The sequence below is a fragment of the Lithobates pipiens genome, unplaced genomic scaffold (genome assembly GCF_037356315.1).
Source record: "Lithobates pipiens isolate NorthernLeopardFrog02 unplaced genomic scaffold, aLitPip1_a1.2 Scaffold_1, whole genome shotgun sequence".
NCBI lineage: Eukaryota > Metazoa > Chordata > Amphibia > Anura > Ranidae > Lithobates > Lithobates pipiens.
In genome coordinates, this window is record NW_027507685.1 from 6,200,606 (window position 1) to 6,220,024 (window position 19,419).

General features: G+C 43.3%; 1 protein-coding gene across 2 annotated transcripts in view; it reads right to left on the reverse strand.

Annotated features, from left to right (window-relative positions):
• Positions 1 to 19,419, reverse strand: part of MTMR8 (myotubularin related protein 8) — a 74,116-nt gene that overhangs the window by 24,809 nt on the left and 29,888 nt on the right. For both annotated transcript variants that reach the window (XM_077475982.1, XM_077475898.1), the window contains exons 7-8: positions 5,381 to 5,513; positions 1,433 to 1,542 (exon numbers count right to left, since the gene is read on the reverse strand). In XM_077475982.1, coding sequence (XP_077332108.1) covers positions 1,433 to 1,542; positions 5,381 to 5,513 — 243 coding nt within the window. The remainder of the gene's footprint in view (positions 1 to 1,432; positions 1,543 to 5,380; positions 5,514 to 19,419) is intronic.

The window sequence follows — 19,419 nt, forward strand, 5'->3', positions numbered from 1 at the left end:
AAATGGCCTGGTCATTAAGGGGGTAAATCCTTCCAGGGGGCTAAAGTGGTTAAGAGTACAATATACATCAATTAAAGCGGGAGTCCGCCGGGACTCCGCGTTTTTTTTTTTTTTTTAAAAGCCAGCAGCTACAAATACTGCAGCTGCTGACTTTTAAAATCGTGACACTTACCTGTCCGGCGCGCCCACGATGTCGGCACCCGAAGCTGATCTCTAGATCGTCTGTCGTGTACTGCCGCCGCCATCTTGGGTATGGGAATCAGGAAATGGAGCCTTTCGGCTTCATTTCCCGGTTCCCTACTGCGCATGCGCGAATCGCGCTGCGCAATAAGGACGGTCCCCGCTGCCTCTGGGATCTGTGTGTTTCCCAGCAGGCAGCGGGGCACTTGCGGAAAGGGACGGGCACTTGCGGAAAGGGTCGTAATCTACGCCCCTTTCCGCAGAGAGCTATCCCGGAAGTGGGTGCAGAATACCTGTACTGTACAGGTATCTGCACCCCCCTCCCCCTGAAAGGTGCCAATTGTGGCGCTGGAGGGGGGGAGGGTTCCGATGAGCGGAGGTCCACTTTAGGGTGGACCTCCGCTTTAATAAAGTGGTGCTGGGCAGGCCATAAAAAAAAAAAAAAAAAAAAACATTCATCTGCATCTAAAATCTGTTTTTGCAATTAAAAATATTACCAAGAAGAAGTAGTGCCTGGATATTTTTTTTTATCAAAGCTTTCATCACACATGCCAACCTGCTAATGCACGCAGCAAAACAGTGTATTAAAGAGGAAGAAGGGTTACCCACATCATCTGGTTCCCTTGCTAGCTGTTCTGTGGTTATTGCACAATTAATTTAAAGTAATTGCAAACCACACTTTGAAAAAAAAAAAAAAAAAACCCTGCAAGACAACGGCACAATGCATACTAGCACATTATAAAATACTTACCTTAGAACAAAGCCCTCCAGGGGCACGTTGTCACTGCTGTGCAGATGGAAGCTCTGTCTCGGTCTTCCTTCTGGGTTCAAGTGCTCTGGCCGTTTTAGACTGACTGCGCTGCCATCACTTGTGCACCAGAGTCGCGGCACACAGCTCTGAAGAAATGGCACGTGCATGCCGTCCCTTTATAGTGCTTGCGCCAGTGGGGTCACCGACTGCATACAGTGTGAATATCTCCTAAACAGTGCAAGTTTAGGAGATATTCATTGTGCCAACAGGTAAGTCTTATTATAGGCTTACCTGTAGGCACAAGTGAAAAAAAAAGGGAAAAAAAAAAAAAGAGAGACTTTACTACCACTTTAAAGATTAAGACAATAACCAAGGCATCCCCATTCGCTCCCCTCTCGTTGTAATGCTAGCGCATGCACCATAAACCTGCAAATTGTAGATACAACAGAGTTTAAAATATGTACACAAACCCCCAGAACATGCGCGAGTCATTTTACATACTTTTGCTAGAAAAACGGAAGCATCCATTACGGCTTTAATGTGCCGTAACCAGCCAGAATTCTCAAGGATGGTAAGGAAACTACTCATGGATGGATTCTTCTGTTCACAAGCTAAAACAGAGCACAAACATACTTCAGAAAACATGTCCATTTTACCTTTGTATCGTTACACTTTTCACTGTTTGATACTGAAGGAACTTTAACATTAATTTCATAAATAATAAATTGTATAACTGAAATGTACAGGGGGTGTTTTATGTGGCGCTAACTAAAATATTACTAAATGCGTACTTGCCAAACTAATATAAATATATTAATAAAAATTATATACATATAAAATTCATACAGTGCATAAAAATGTGCAGAAAAGTAGCAAAACTGGTGCAAAGCAATAAAGTGCATAAAGTATCAATATAATATCAATAATAAAGTGCATCAAAAAAATGACAGTATGACAAAAATAAATCAATCAATAAGTCCATGCAATAGTGCAAATAGTGCAAATCACGTAACGTATTTATGCCAAAGACTTCTTAAAACTCCAATAAGTAAAAAATAAATATCCAGTGCAAAGTGCAAAAATGTAAACAGTTCACTCTGAAAAATGTGCAATCCGTCCAACAGATGATGGTAATCATGCAATGTGAGCAATAAGTGCAATATACACCATTCCTTCAACCTTCAGTGCTTTGGGTGCACCCCTTGTTTTTGAGTGTAGAGAACACTTTTTATGTGAGCAGCTTTCTATAGTTTATACCTAGTTCCCCTAGCGAGGTTGTGCGCAACAGGACTTACCCATTTATAACTGAAATGTAAATATATTTAAAATATTTTTAAACCATTTTCATAGTTAGTAAGGTTGAATAAAGACACCAATCCATCCAGTTCAACCTGAGTGAGCGTCTACCCCTATCCCTGTACATTGGACACTCACATCAGTCCCTACCCTCAAGGAGCCCACACTCCAAGGTCCCCATTCATATACTAGGGCCAATTTTTTTGGACAGAATTAACCTACCTGCATGTCTTTGGAGTGTGGGAGGAATCCAGAGTACCCGGAGGAAACCCATGCAGGCACAGTGAGAACATGCAAACTCCAGGCAGGTGGTGTCGTGGTTGGGATTTGAACCAGCGACCCTTTTTACTGCTAGGTGAGAGTACTAACCACTACACCGCTGTGCCGCCCAGTCTAACGCCCGTGTCACGCTAGCAAACCTGTAGTTAGCAAGGCTAGCAACAGGATCACTAGAAGACATGGGGAGGACAAACACTTCAAACACTTGCTTTGGATGGGCCGCTCCCTCGCTGTGGAAAACATTGCAATAACCCGATAGAGCAGCGGCTCGCTCACCCAGATGGCAAAGAAGCAACACATTAAAGCAGGTGGGAGCTCATAGCTCTCATACCTCACATGCTGAAACATTCCGGCATCAGCTAAACCGGGGGTCTCCAAACTATGGCCCTCCAGTTGTTCAGGAACTACAATTCCCATCATGCCCAGTCATGTCTCTGAATCTCAGCGTTTTATAATGCCTCTTGGGACGTGTAGTTCTGCAGCAGCTGGAGGGCCGTGGTTTGAAGATCCCTGAGCTAAACTTTGATTTTTACCTTACACAGCAGTGATCCACACCTTGGATAAACATCATTAGGAGGCAACTAGTATGTACTTATGGCAAGTCAGAAATGTTTTTTTTTTTCCCCTGGAGTTTTGCTTAAAGCGGAGGTCCACCCTAAAATGGACCTTCCGCTCATCGGAATCCTCCCCCCCTCCGGCGCCACAATTGGCACCTTTCAGGGGGGAGGGGGGTGCAGTTACCTGGATAATCCAGGTAACTGCACCCACTTCCGGGATAGATTACGCCCCTTTCCGCAAGTGCCCGTCCCCTTCGGCAAGTGCCCCGCTGCCTGCTGAGAAACACACAGATCCCAGAGGCAGCGGGAACCGTCCTTATTGCGCAGCGCAACTCGCGCATGCGCAGTAGGGAACTGGGAAATAAAGCCGAAAGGCTCCATTTCCTGATTCCCACACCCAAGATGGCGGCGGCAGCACCCGAGTGACGATATAGAGATCGGCTTCGGGTGCCGACATCGCGGGCACGCTGGACAGGTAAGTGTCACTATTTTAAAAGTCAGCAGCTGCAGTATTTGTAGCTGCTGGCTTTTAAAAAAAAAAAAAAAAAAACGCGGAGTCCCGGCGGACTCCCGCGTACAAATTAGATGGTTTAGGCAGGCCCTCATATTACATGATTTTGGTACATCTATAAAGCAAGGGTGCTCAACCTGCGGCCCTCTAGCTATGGAGGAACTAAAAGTCCCATGAGGCGTTGCAAGGCTGACAGTTACAAGCAGGAGTTCCAAAGGCAGAAGCATGACCGGACACACAATCCATCATATACTGGTCTGATGTCTGCACATTAAATTGTAGTTGGTTACCATGAGGTAATGCTTTATTGAATAAAGCCGTACATGGTTAAACCTGCACTTATAACAAATTTCAGCTTAATAAAAAATAAAAGTCAACCTGGTATCAGTGAGTAGAGTTTAGACAGGAGGTCATCCCAGGACCTCCTGCTCTCTAGCTTCCTTGTTACCTCCCCCCATGCTCGCCTTCATGACTTCTCCAGAGCCTCTCCCATCCCCTGGAACTCCCTGCCCCAGTATGTCTGATCAGCCCCTACCCTGTCCACCTTTAGGAGATCCCTGAAAACTCATTTATTCAGGGAAGCCTATCATACACCCACCCAACAAAAACAATTGTCCCCAAGCCACCCCCATCAAATCATTCTCTGCAGGTATTACCTTTTGTAACCCCCCCCCCCCCCCCCCCTTAGAATGTAAGCTCCTGTACCTTTTGTATTGAGCTGTACTGTAATTGTGTTGTCTCCCCTATACATTGTAAAGCACTGCGAAAACTGTTGGCGCTATATAAATCGTGTATAATAATAATAATAGACAAAGCAGGCTACCTCACAGACTCAAACTGTTTTTATGCAAATTATTTAATCCATATTGTAGTGTCCAAGCACAGGTCTAATCCAACAAGAAAATACTATTGCATTGCTATATATCTTTGTACATATATTATTTTGGATTGTTATCAAAGCTCAATCACCCTCCTAGAAACCCATGCATTTGTGTTAGATGGGGCAAACTTATAAACTAACCTCGGCTCTCTTGTAGAATTTACGCTCATCGGAACCCCCCCCCCGGTGCCACAATTGGCGACTTTCAGGGGGGAAGGGGGTGCAGATACCTGTATAGTCCAGGTATCTGCACCCACTTCCGGGAATAGCTAGCTGCAGATGGGCCCCCCGTTGTGTTCTGGGAAACACACAGTTCCCAGGACACAGCGGGGACCAGTCTCATTGCGCAAATCGCGCAGTAGGGAACCCGGGCAGTGAAGCCACAACGCTTCACTTCCCGATTCCCTGACAGAGGATGGCGGCGGGGGCAGCCAAGAGACGAGCGATTGCTCGTCATCTGCTGCCGTCATCGCTGGACCCTGGAACAGGTAAGTGTCCATTTATTAAAAGTCAGCAGCTGCAGTATTTGTAGCTGCCGACTTTTAAATATTTTTTTTTCAGGTGGCACTTCTCTAAGTTCTGCTTTGCAGTCAAGCTCCTAATGTCATCCATTCTTCAACGTTACCAAGGCCACTGAGCCCAGTTCATTCTCCCATCCATCCAACAGTCAAAAATCCTCCCAGAGCTCCGGTCTCTCCAGAAAGGAGCTTAGAAAATGAACAGTGAAAAGGTAGGATACTTTCCATCCTTGTGCCAATCAAATACTTCCTTTCAATAAGCCATACCACATTGCGAACATGAAACAAAGAATCTGATTTGGTATCAACAAAAAAAACGTCTATTTCTTCAAATACGCATAAAACAAAGGTGACATAGCTTTTAATACATGCATAAGGAGCACATTAGGAAAACAAAGCAAAGCATACCCTCTAAGAGTTTTTGCAGGCTTCCTCTCATCACATGGATATTCTCAATCCCAATAAACTGGAAACGGATGTTGGGGTAATTGTCTTCATTTTCATAACCCTTTCCTGCTGCCCTGTTTGCCATTGCATTCAGCTGTTGGGTTCAAATGAAAAAAGTGGTTAGACAATGAACACATCATCCAAGCTTAAAGTTAAAACAATTTTCTTGTATGTGCCGTGTCCAGCGTAGTTACAGTCCAAATATTCGTATACTACGTCCAGAAGGATGCTGGGGGCGATATCTTCAATATAGTAAGTAGCATTCCACTGTCAGATTTAAACTCTCTGGCTGCAAGTTCCATTGCTGGTATGATAGAAAGTGATTGGCTCTCCATTCTTCTCAATTCAGAAAATGCCTTGTATTCTTTTCAGGGAATACAAGCCTTTCTCTGAAAAGATATGCGTGGGAAAGGAGATGATAAACATCAGGATCTCACTTTGTCCAGTTTGATAAAGCCTTGTATTCAGTAGAAAGAATACAAAATATTTTTTGAATAAAAAGGAGCTGAGGGACGAGCGACCCCATAGCAACACTGTATCAGCAGTTGAAATGAAAGTGACAGTGAAATGTGGCATATCACAAGATTTTTAGCATTCCCAGCAAACGCCTTATCTTCATGTACAGTACAGGTTACAGGGCTTGTACACCATAGCATAGACCACGGTTATATGAGGCTACCTTCAGGTGATTGGACATGGTCAAAAGGTGGTGGCTTAAAGAGGAAGTAAAGGCAATTTTTCTTTTTTTTTTTTAAACACACCCTGTAAGGTAAAGGCATAATGAGCTAGTATGCATAGCATACTAGCTCATTATGAATAACTTACCTGAGAACGAAGCCCCCGAAGCGGTCATCCGTCTACCTCTTTGCCGCTGCCATGTATCCCGGAGCGACTTCCAGATCTTGCTGCTCCGGCGCTGTGATTCGCCGGAGCCGCGATGACGTCATCTGCGATCTGCCCATTGCGCCTGCGCGCCGCAGACAGCGGTGGCTGTCTTTGGGTAAATATCTCCTAAACCGTATAGGTTTAGGAGATATTTCTTGGACCTACAGGTAAGCCTTAATCCAGGCTTACCTGCAGGTCAAAGTTGGTTGTAAGGGTTTACAACCACTTTAAGAGACACCAACAGGCCAGGTGGAATGAGCTCCGATAGGGAAAGGAGGAACCCTTTTATTAAGGGTCTAGGCCCTGGAAAGAAGTTGTCTAATTCACCTAGCAATGGTGAAGCAGAAGGATGTCCTTTTTGAGAGTCTTCAGATAAGACAAAAATGAGCTCAGTTTTGTGAACAGAAGCCATGGCTGCCTGGTAGATCAAGAGAGCCCTGTCCACATCCAAGCAAGGTAGGTACATCTGCTTGGTGTGTCTTGGAGCAGGACAGATGGAAGAGAGGACCATATCCTTATTGAGGTGGAAGAGAGACCACCTTAGTCAAGAAAGAAGGCCTTGGTTCCAAAGACAAGGTGGTAGGTTAATTGGCTTCTGTCCAAAATTGGCCCTAGTATATAAATGGGGACCTTAGATTGTGGGCTCCTTGAGGATAGGGACCAATGTGAGTGTGCAATGTACAGGGATAGGGGTAGACACTCACTCAGGTTGAACTGGATGGACTGGTGTCTTTATTCAACCTTACTATGAAACCTCTTTATTCTTCTGCAATATGCAAAAAGGCTCTTTACAAGAAAGGGAGAAGGGGGCTGTCTAAAGTACAGAGAACCTCAGGCAACACAGAGGGTTTTTTAATGAAAATCTTCCTTAAAGGAAAAGTCTTGATTAAGGATTGCAAAGCAAGATTTTTGGAAGAGGATGAATAAGGCAGAAACCTTACCTTAGAGACACAGAACAGGCATAGGATGGCCCACTCTCTGGATCATCCTATGTATCTAGCCAGCCATATGCATAGGATGAAAGTTATCTTGGAAAATAAAAAGTATATCTGTTGCTTGTAACATAAATTCCAGATTTTATTTTTCCAGACCTGGTTTTAAAACAAAATCCATCCTAAATGCTTTTATGGGCCACAGACAAATTTAACCACTGCTATAGTTTTAGTCAGCTAGCTTTTGACATTGCACTGCTCTCCTAACTTGTAGCACCAGAGTTAGTTGTCCGATTCTCATCTTAAAGTGGTTAAAATTGTCCCCTCAATGTATTATGTGGGTTTCCTCTGGATGATCGTTTTTCTCCACTACCAACACAACGAATGTTAAAAAAAAAAAATTTTATGATGAAATTAACCTTAGTCCAACCACAGACATGATACAGCAGAGATGATCCACACAATTGTTTTAAAGAATGTGCAGTTCTCATATCTACTCAAGGAAACACCAGCAAACATCATAGAATAACTATGTCACATACAATAAGCATTTTCCATACGATAAACTGGACAGTGACTACCTACAGTATCTCACAAAAGTGAGTACACCCCTCACATTTTTGGAAATATTTTAAATTATATCTTTTCAGGTGACAACACTGAAGAAATGACACTTTTCTACAATGTAAAGTAGTGAGTGTACAGCTTGTATAACAGTGTAAATTTGCTGTCCCCTCAAAATAACTCAACACACAGCCATTCATGTCTAAACCGCTGGCAACAAAAGTAAGTACACCCCTAACTGAAAATGTCCAAATTGTGCCCAATTAGCCATTTCTCCTCCCCGGTGTCATGTGACTTGTTAGGGTTACAAGGTCTCAGGTGTGTTAAATTTGGTGTTATTGCTCTCACTCGCTCATGCTGGTCACTGGAAGTTCAACATGGCACCTCATGGCAAAGAACTCTCTGAAGATCTGAAAAAAAAGAATTGTTGCTTTACATAAAGATGGCCTATATAAGAAGATTGCCAAGACCCTGAAACTGAGCTGCAGCATGATGGCCAATACCATACAGTGGTTTAACAGGACAGGTTTGGTCGACCAAAGACGTTGAGTGCGCATGTTCAGCATCATATCCAGATGTATGCTCTATGATCTATGCCAGCATTGCTGCAGAGGTTGAAGTGGTGGGGCCTTGCTAAAGAAGCTGAGGGTAAAGGTGATGGACTGGCCAAGCATATCTCCAGACCTAAACCCTACTGAGCATCTGTGGAGCATCCTCAAATGGAAGGTGGAGGAGTGCAAGGTATCTAAACATCCACCAGCTCTGGGATGTCATCATGGAGGAGTGGAAGAGGACTCCAGTGGAAACCTGTGAAGCTCTGGTGAACTCCATGCCCAAGAGGGGTTAAGGCAGTGCTGTAAAATAATGGTGACCACACAAAATATTAACACTTTGGGCCCAATTTAGACATTTTAACTTGGGGGTGTATTCGCTTTTGTTGACAGCGGTTTAGACATTAATGGCTGTGTGTTGAGTTATTTTGAGGGGACAGCAAATGTATACTGTTATACAATCTGTACACTTACTACTTTTCTACAATGTAAAGTGTCATTTCTTCAGTGTTGTCGCATGGAAAGACATAATAAAATATTTACAAACATGTGAAGAGTGTACTCACTTTTGTGAGATCCTGTAGCATGCATGCTGGTTTCTGGAAAAGTCTTTTGGTGGTCAGATCTTCAAAAATCTGGGACTAGGCCCTGCAGGACCACCCACTTTTGTGTGGAATCATACTGTACTTACGACGGAAATGGTTGGGCAGATATGGCAGCTTTTGGCTCCGTTTTGTAAGAATTTATTTTACAGCAATCCTGTGGCTCCATAAAAGTCTCCATTTGTTCTTCTGTATTTGCTGATAGTAAATGGCAATTTACTTTTATCTTTTGGCTCGCGGATAATTATTAAAAACTAGTGGCAGTCTACACATCTAAAAAGTGTTAGTTAGCTAAAGTGCTACAGATATTTGCTGTAGGCTAAGGGACTTCGAAGTGAAGTACGCTTGTTCAGTGATCAGAAATGTTCTGCCAATTTCAACCAGCATTTGAGCACAAGACAACCAAATGGAGCAAAGCAACCTACCACCAAAAGTTTTCATTGTTTCATAGTTTTGACTAAAGTCGTAGGTTGCTGTTAACCACTTCAGTTCCGGACCAATAAACACCTTAAGGACCAGAGGTCTTTTTGCAATTTCGCACTGCGCTGCTTTAACTGGTAATTGCGCGGTCATGCAATATTGCACCCAAACGAAATTTGCGTCCTTTTCTTCCCACAAATAGAGCTTTCTTTTGATGGTATTTGATTGCCTCTGCGATTTTTTTTTTTTGCGATATAAATGAAAAAAGAGCGAAAATTTTGAAAAAAAAAGATATTTTCTTCTTTTTGTTATAAGAAAAATCGAATAAACTAAATTTTAGTCATACATTGAGGGCAAAATTTATTCAGCCACATGTCTTTAGTAAAAAAAATGTCAATAAGCGTATATTTTTTGGTTTGCGCAAAAGTTATAGCGTCTACAAACTAGAGTACATTTTCTGGAATTTACACAGCTTTTAATTTATGACTGCCGATCTCATTTCTTGAGGTGCTAAAATGGCAGGGCAGTACAAATCCCCCCCAAATGACCCCATTTTGGAAAGTAGACACCCCAAGGAAATTGCTGATGGGTATGTTGAGCCCATTGAATATTTATTTTTTTTGTCCTAAGGGATTGAATAATGACAAAAAAAAAAAAAAAAATTTTTTTTTACAAAAAGTTGTCACTAAATGATATATTGCTCACACATGCCATGGTTATATGTGAAATGACACCCCAAAATACATTCTGCTGCTTCTCCCGAGTACGGGGATACCACATGTGTGGGACTTTTTGGGGGTCTATTCGCGCACGGCACCCCGAAAACCAATCACCACCTTCAGGATTTCTAAGGGTGCAAATTTTTGATTTAACTCCTCACTACCTATCACAGTTTCGAAGGCCATAAAATGCCAAAATAGCACAAAACCCCCCCAAATGACCCCATTTTGGAATGTAGACACCCCAAGCTATTTACTGAGAGGCATGTTGAGTCCATGGAATATTTTATATTTTTGCGATATAAATGAAAAAAGAGCGAAAATTTTGAAAAAAAAAGATATTTTCTTCTTTTTGTTATAAGAAAAATCGAATAAACTAAATTTTAGTCATACATTGAGGGCAAAATTTATTCAGCCACATGTCTTTAGTAAAAAAAATGTCAATAAGCGTATATTTTTTGGTTTGCGCAAAAGTTATAGCGTCTACAAACTAGAGTACATTTTCTGGAATTTACACAGCTTTTAATTTATGACTGCCGATCTCATTTCTTGAGGTGCTAAAATGGCAGGGCAGTACAAATCCCCCCCAAATGACCCCATTTTGGAAAGTAGACACCCCAAGGAAATTGCTGATGGGTATGTTGAGCCCATTGAATATTTATTTTTTTTGTCCTAAGGGATTGAATAATGACAAAAAAAAAAAAATTTTTTTTTACAAAAAGTTGTCACTAAATGATATATTGCTCACACATGCCATGGTTATATGTGAAATGACACCCCAAAATACATTCTGCTGCTTCTCCCGAGTACGGGGATACCACGTGTGGGACTTTTTGGGAGTCTATTCGCGCACGGCACCCCGAAAACCAATCACCACCTTCAGGATTTCTAAGGGTGCAAATTTTTGATTTAACTCCTCACTACCTATCACAGTTTCGAAGGCCATAAAATGCCAAAATAGCACAAAACCCCCCCAAATGACCCCATTTTGGAATGTAGACACCCCAAGCTATTTACTGAGAGGCATGTTGAGTCCATGGAATATTTTATATTTTGCCAAAAGTTGCGGGAATATTACAAACTTTTTTTTTTTTGCACAAAGTTGTCACTAAATGATATATTGCTCACACATGCTATGGGCAGAAGTCAAATTACACCCCAAAATAAATTCTGCTGCTTCTCCCGAGTACGGGGATACCACATGTGGGGGACTTTTTGGGAGCCTAGTTAACTAGCTACCTAGCGACACTAGCGACACTGATGCAGCGTTCAGAAAAATTATCGCTTAGTGACACTGGCAAAAGGGGGTGAAAGGGTTAACTAGCGGAAATCAGGGGGTTAAAACCATTATTGGGTAGTATATCGGGGTACCTAGCGCTATAAAAACCTGGCGGTGAACCTAAAAAAATAACTAGCTACCTAGCGACTGTAGCGACACTAATGCAGCGATCAGAAAAACGATCGCTTAGTGACACTGGCAAAAGGGGGTGAAAGGGTTAACTAGCGGCAATCAGGGGGTTAAAAACATTATTGGGTAGTCTATCGGGGTACCTAGCGATATAAAAACCTGGCGGTGAACCTAAAAAAATAACTAGCTACCTAACGACACATGCAGCGATCAGAAAAATGATCGCTTAGTGACACTGGCAAAAGGGGGTGAAAGGGTTAACTAGCGGCAATCAGGGGGTTAAAAACATTATTGGGTAGTATATCGGGGTACCTAGCGATATAAAAACCTGGCGGTGAACCTAAAAAAATAACTAGCTACCTAGCGACACTAGCGACACATGCAGCGATCAGAAAAATGATCGCTTAGTGACACTGGCAAAAGGGGGTGAAAGGGTTAACTCTAGGGGCAATCAGGGGGTTAAATCTTTATTGGGGGGTGATAGGGGGCTACCCTGGACCTAACACTAACTGTCCTGACAGTTTTTACTGTCACAACTGACACTGAATGCATTGATCAGTAAAGAAATGATCAATGCAATCAGTGACACTGTGACTGGGGGGGGAGGGGGGGCGGGGGGGGGGATCGGGGGGGGTTTGTGTGCCTGTGTGTACCTACATGTCAGTGTAGTGTTCGTGCAGACTTACTTTTACTCTTCTCCTCGTAGTCCGGTCAAAAAGACCGCCCCGAGGAGAATGACATCACTTCCTCCTTCCTGTGTAAACAATACACAGGGGAGGAAGCTTCTCATTGGCCAGGAGCGATCCAGAGGGGGTGGCCGAAAACGAACGGCCATCCCCTCATCACGGAGCGCTCCTGGACCGAATCGGACCGCCGTAACCAGCGGGAGGGGGTCCGATGGGACCCCCCACCCGCTGGAAGGCAATCACGTAGATGTACGTGATTATGCCTGCCTGTGCCATTGTGCTGACGTACAATGGCAATACGGCGGTCCTCAAGTGGTTAAAGCTCCTGAAAGCAGCTTAAACTGCCAAGTGTCAAGCATTAGGGTTTGTGTGTGCAGGCATGGGGAAATCATCTGACACATGCATCGGTAGTGTGTTGATCCTTTGATCTGATTGTTGCACACCAAATATTCTACAATCTATTTGACTGGACACTTACTTCGCTCCTCTTTATGATTTAACAGTGCATTTAATAAAAAATAAAAAAAACACACACACAAATATTGCACTTTGTGAGTTTTCAACAATCGATTTTCACATAATTACTCTAAATGAGAAAGCTGTAAAAAAAAAAAAAAAAAAAAAGGATTTTTTTTGTCATACTTATCTGTAAAATTCTTTTAAGAACATCATGTGACACAGTCAGGCTAATATTCATTACCTACTGGGGTATACTCAGGTGAATGAACACTGGTAGACCAAAAGTCTTCAGACAGGAAGTGATGCCCTATATAACCCCTCCCATTACAGGAAGCACTTCAGTTTTGTAGAAAGCACCGAATCCTCAAAAAAGAGGGGGAGGGATCTGTGTCCCATGATGTACTCAAAGAAAGGATTTTACAGGTGAGTATGATGAAAAAATCCTATTTTCTTTTTCATACATCATGGGACACAGAGTCAGGCTAATATTCATTACCTCCTGGGACATCCCAGAGCAATAGCCTTGAGGGGAAGGAGACACCCTGCCAGGGTCTCCAATAGCCATCAGAACTTATACGGAAGCCTGCAGTACACTGCGGCCGAAAGCTGAATGCTCGGCTGCTCGAACATCCACTTGATAAAATTTTGTGAACGTATGCACTGAATATCAGGTAGCAGCCTTACAAATCTGAGCCACAGATACCTGATGGCAAAAAGCCCAGGAGGTTCCTACACCCTTTGTAGAATGAGCTCTCACCCTAAAAGGGAGGAGCTTTAAGTTTCAGACCATAGACCTGAATGACCAATTGACGGACCCAATTGGCAATGGAAGCTTTGGAAGCCGCCTGCCCTTTCTTGGGTCCTTTTGGTAAAACAAAAAAGACGTCTGATCCTCGGATCTCCGCAGATCTAGACAAATAAACCTTGACTGCCGGACAACATCCAAAGAATGCAGTCATCTCTCTTCCACAGAACGAAGCTGAGAGGAAAAAAGGCAAAATAATGTCCTGTTATAAATGAAAAGCCAACACCACTTTTGGCAAAAACGACAGAACAGGATGTAACACGACTGTCATGGTGAAGGATCAAGTACAGTTCCTTGCATGAAAGGGCCGCCAGCTCCAAAACCCTTCTAGCCGAGGTGATAGCCATCAGGAAGGCTAGCTTGCATGACAGCAAGTCTAAAGGAATTTCCTCAATAGGTTTAAATGGTAGTTTCTGTAACACAGATAGCACCAAGTTCAAGTCCCAAGGACACATAGGTGACCTAATGGGGGGAAGCAAACAAGTTGCCCCCTGCATAAAGGTTCGGATCAGTGAATGGGAGGCTAAAGGCCTTTGGAAGAATACTGATAGAGCCGAAAATTGACCTCTGATTGTACTCAAAGCCAATTTGATTTCCACAGCTGAGTGTAGAAAAAGGAATTTTCCCAATCACGTATTTCTGAGGATGCCATTTTCTGGCTTCACACCAAGCAATTTTGATAACATTTTCCTAGTGACAGCTTTTCTAGCATTCACTAGAGTAGACACCACTGGTCCCAAGATGCCACGGTCTTTTAACAGCCTGGCTTCAATAGCCATGCTGTCAAATTTAAAGACTGTAAATTGGGGTGAAATATAGGACCTTGAGACAGTAGATTGAGGTGATGTGGAAGCATCCATGGTCCATCTATTGTCAGTCTCACAATCTCTGGGAACAAGGGCCTTCTGAGCCAGGCTGGTGCCACCAGAATGACTGGAACCCCCTCTTTCCGAATCCTGCGCAACAAATGTGGAAGGAGAGGGATCGGAGGGAAAGCCTAAACCAAGGCGCCTTCTGAGAACCACAATGGTCCACACTGCCCCCAGCGTCTGGTAGCCGCCACTACACCACGTGCACCGCATTACTTGCTACGGCGGAGCCCACGGAGTGATCCGTGGTCGCGTTACTGCCGAGTCGGAGTAATCTACGCTGGGAGGATCGCTGAGCGTAGCTGCGCTGTTGAGGGTTGGAAAGTTCACATTCTCCCATAGCTACTACGGACATTGTGTGCCAGGATAGGAGGAGCTGTGCGATATTGGATTGTGTTTCCCTCTCTCCCCATCCACCCCAGGAGTTAGTGTTCATGCTGTTTGACCTTACAGCCGTAAGGTAATTGTTTAGCTCATGCACCGGTTGGCGAACACATTGGATGATTTGCACTGGACACTTGTTTGGCACAGATGAATTAAATTTTTTTAGTAGTGATTGGAGGACTTCTTATGCATTGATTGCTATTTTTTTTGCACTTTAAGCGACACTGTTTTTGCACTTTATATTGGGATACACTACGATATTTATTTATATCCTATCAATTTAATTTGCACATTTTTAAGTGTATTTATTCACTATTGCACTTTATAAAGAAAGCACGTTATAGCTTTATAATATTGATTGTTGCTATTAGTAGCTATATACGTAGTCTCTTTTTTATTTTTTATTTCTTATATATTTGATGATTATTTCGTGTTTTTAATATTTATCACATGCATTTGGAAATATTAATATTTATAACTATTTAATTTATTTCACGCCGGGGATTATTTTGTGATTTCTGTGGGTGTTTCGTTTATTTATTCACATGGCAGGAGCGCAGCACCATATTTATTTATTTTTTGTGCACCATTTATAAGATTTGTTTGACTCATACGGTGTGTGCAGCACTTGTTAAACGTGATCACCTTACTCATTGTCCTTAATAGCGCAGGAGCCATAACCATTTTTTATAAACCAAGGAGTATGGTCTCCATGGAACTATCAGAGCATCTGCTCTGACTGCCAGAGGATCCCTTGTTCAGGACACAAATTGCTGTAGCTTGTTGTTGAATCTGGATGCCAAATAGGTCAACCTCTGGCCAGCCCAAACACTGGCAAATTTCCTGGAACATCCCTGGGTGTAGGGACCATTCCCCTGGGCAGATCTGCTGGCGGATGAGATAATCTGCTTTCCAGTTCTCTACTCCCGGGATATGGACTGCTGATATAAAATTGGCACATGCCCTTCTGCCCAGGCCAATATGTGGTTCACCTCCTTCAGAGCTGAACGACTCCTGGTACCACCTTGGTGGTTTATATAGGCCACTGCAATGGCATTGTCGGACTGAACCCCCATAGGGCAGTCCTGAAGCTCCACGTCCAGGACCGTAGGGCCAAACATACTGCCCGTAATTACAGGACGTTGATGAGCAAGATCTGTTATATCCCTGACCATTTCCCTTGAGCTGTGAGCCCTTTTAGGGCCGGTCCCCAGCCTGAGAGGCTGGCAAATGTAGTCAGTACTCTCCAAGTTACCGGGAGGTTCTGACTCAGAAGTTCTGATTCTGCAACCACCAGTTTAGGCTTAAGCGTGCCTGAAGAGATAAGCACACTTTCCTCCTCTGGTCCAAGCCAACAAGATGTCTTGTTGTAAAGGCCTGGAATGGAACTGGGCATAGGGCACTGCCTCAAAGAAGGATACCATCCTCCCTAGAAGACTCAAACAGAGCCGAATGGAGGGTTGTCTCGTGTCCCTTATCTGATGCACCTGAACATTCAGGGCACAGATCCTTATGGGTGGCATGAATATTATTGCTTGAACCATATCTAGGATCAGACCTAAATACTTTAGACCTTGAGCTGGTTTCAAGGCTGACTTTTCGGTATTTATGATCCAGCCTAAGCTTTTCAAATACCGCACTGTGCATATTATGCTCTGTTCTAGAGCCTGTAATGAGCAATCTCTGAGTAGGTCGTCCAGATAACCGAGCACTAGGGTCCCTTGGGCCCTTAAAAGCCCCAGTACTGGTGCTAGGACCTTTGTGAACACCTGGGGAGCTGTAGCCAGCCTGAAGGGTAGAGTCACAAACTGAAAATGACATTCCTCTTCTGCAAAACGTAGGAAACCCTGATGAGGCTGAAAAATAGGCATGTGTAAATCCGCGTCTTTTATATTGACGAAGGCTAGAAAATCTCCCCTCTGGAGTGAGGCTACACTGAGTGGACAGACTCCATTCCGAAAGGACTGTATCGGTAGTTATTTGTTCAGGGATCTTAGGTCCAAAATGGGCCTTGTGTCCCCGTTTGGTTTCTGAACCGTAAACAGGTTTGAGTAAAACTCTGTTCCCCTTTCGGATACCGGAATCTCTACAATCACTCCTTGATGTACTAGATGTAGTGCCTGAAGTAATACGTTTATTTTTGGAGGATCCTAGGGAACGCTGGATCTTTAAAACCTCTGAGGGGGAACCCCCCCACAACTCAGGCTAGTAACTGCGAGATATAATTGAGGTGACCCACTTGTCCTGAATTATTGTTCTCCAAAATGTCCACAAAGTGCAGCAGCCTTCCCCCCACTCAATGGAGTAAGGGCATCCCCTCAAAAAGAGGGCTTGGTTTAGAAGAATCTTGGACCCAGGGCTTGCTCTGGCCCTGGCACTTGACCCTGGCCATAGCACCCTGTTGGCGGCCGAACCGCCTTGACACAGACATTGGAGGAAGCAATCCCTGAGGTTTTAAAAGAGGGACGTCTGGTGCTTTTCTTCACAGAAAGTAGAGAACTCTTCTTTCCAGAGATCTTTTGGATATATTTGTCCAAATGATCACCAAATAAACATTCCCCATGAAAAGGGAAACCTGCCAAAAACTTTTTTACAAGGAAGCCCGGCTGACCGTTTAAGCCATAAGAGTCTGCGCATATGTACAGACGAGAGAGACAAACAAGAAACCTGTTCTAGTGAATCCTTTAAAGGTGTCAATAGCAAAACACAGTGCTTGAGAAATATCGGTCTTACTTTCAGGCAGATCATCCTTCTGGTTAGGCCTATCAGGCCATTTGACCTGATCCTTTATGGACTGGCAGATATCAATTGCTGGCTGAATAGCTGAACTGGCCAGAGAAAATGAATCCTTTAATAATGACTCCAATTTCTTGTCAACAGGGTCTTTCAAACCCTGTGCTTTATCTACCGGACAAGTTAAGTTCCCGTTTAAGGAAGAGACTGCTGCATCTACTGCTGGCATGCTCCATTTTTTAATGAACTTTTCATCCATGGGATATAAAAGGGAAAACCTCTTAGCCCTTGTACACACGATCGGAGATTCCGACAGAATGTGTCCGATCGGAGCGTTTTGTCGGATATTCCGACTGTGTGGTCTGCATCCGACTGTTTCCGTCGGAATATCCGTCGGACCAAATTTTCCAACTTGCCGGAAATATTTTCCGACAAAATGCTCCGATCGGACATACTCCAATCATGTGTAGAGAATTCCGATCGGACAAAGTGCCACGCATGCTCAGATCAAATTCCTACATCAAAGCTATTGGCTACTAGCATGAAAAATAGTCCCGTCGTAGCGAAATAACGTCATCACGTTCTGAACGATCGGATTTTCCGAGAACTTCCTCCGACCGTGTGTATATAACAGTTTCGGACAAAATCCGACGGATTTGGTTGTCGGAATCTCCGATCGTGTGTACAAGGGCTTAGGAGGAACAATAAACCTGTCAGGATGTTCCCAATCAGCATACACCACCTATTCCAACAGCACCCTGCAGGAATGCCTTAGCGCTGTGGTGTCCAGGATTCCACTTCGCAGGATCCATCACCCGGGGGCCGCATTACAGGCAAAACCTTGCAGGATCTTGAGTCTTCTTTGCGAGGCTTGGATACCATTTATCTAAGTATATAAAGCCTGCGTCAAACGGATCTGATCAGTCAATCCCTTGGTTCATTTAAGAACCGTTTGTGGGACTAGAGACCTGGAGCTCAGAGAGCTCAAACAAACCGTGCCATCCACCTCGCAGACACTGGTAAAAAACTGAAGTGCTTCCTGTGTGGGAGAGGTTATATGGGGCATCACTTCCTGTCTAAAGACCTTTGGTCTACCAGTGTCCATTCACCTGGAGATGGAGTATAACCCAGTAGGTAATGAATATTAGCCTGTGTCACATGATGTATGGAAAATAAATGTCTGTTGCTCAAAAACTGCTGTCCATTTTGCAGAGTGAATGGCCAACATAAAAAAAAAATGCAGTCATGTGGAATCGATGAAAAGGTCAAGTAGAAGTGGTCTATTTTTGGAAAATTTAAATGACAAATAAAATTCATTGATGCACCAGACAATCATTTTGTTGTTGATGTGCTGACCACCGTATTTGAGGATTTAAATGAATAGCTAGATCAAATAAGGCCAAGAGACAACAAGAAAATTTACAGTACAAACATAACACAAGTCTGTAGTTTAAGGGGTTTATGGAAAGTTATTCTTAGATTACAAGTAGACTACAGCAGATGTGTGTAGGCAAGAACAGAAGCCAGCCAACGGCTGAAAACAAGCCTACTATGTTACCATTTGGTGTGTTAATATATTATCCAGTAATGAAAGCAAGTTTTTTTTGGAACTTATACTGTTTGTATAAATAAAACCAAGACACCTTTTACTTGCATCGGAGCTGGATAAAATGTCATCCGAGAATAGTAAAAGCATTCAAATAACTGGTGCACACACACAGACTTGCTAAGCATACTAATAAAGTAATCCTGTTGGCATAGTAAAGAGAAAAATCAACTGACGCACTCAGCAAAATAAACATCTTAATAGTTGTCTTTCTAACAGGTAGAGTGTTACTACTACCTTCTTGAAGAAACAATACAGTAGTAATGTAGGAGTAATTCCCTGTACACACGATAGGATTTTCTGACAACAAAATCCATGTTTTTTTTTTTTTTTCCCGACGGATGTTGGCTCAAATTTGTCTTGCAGACACACGGTCA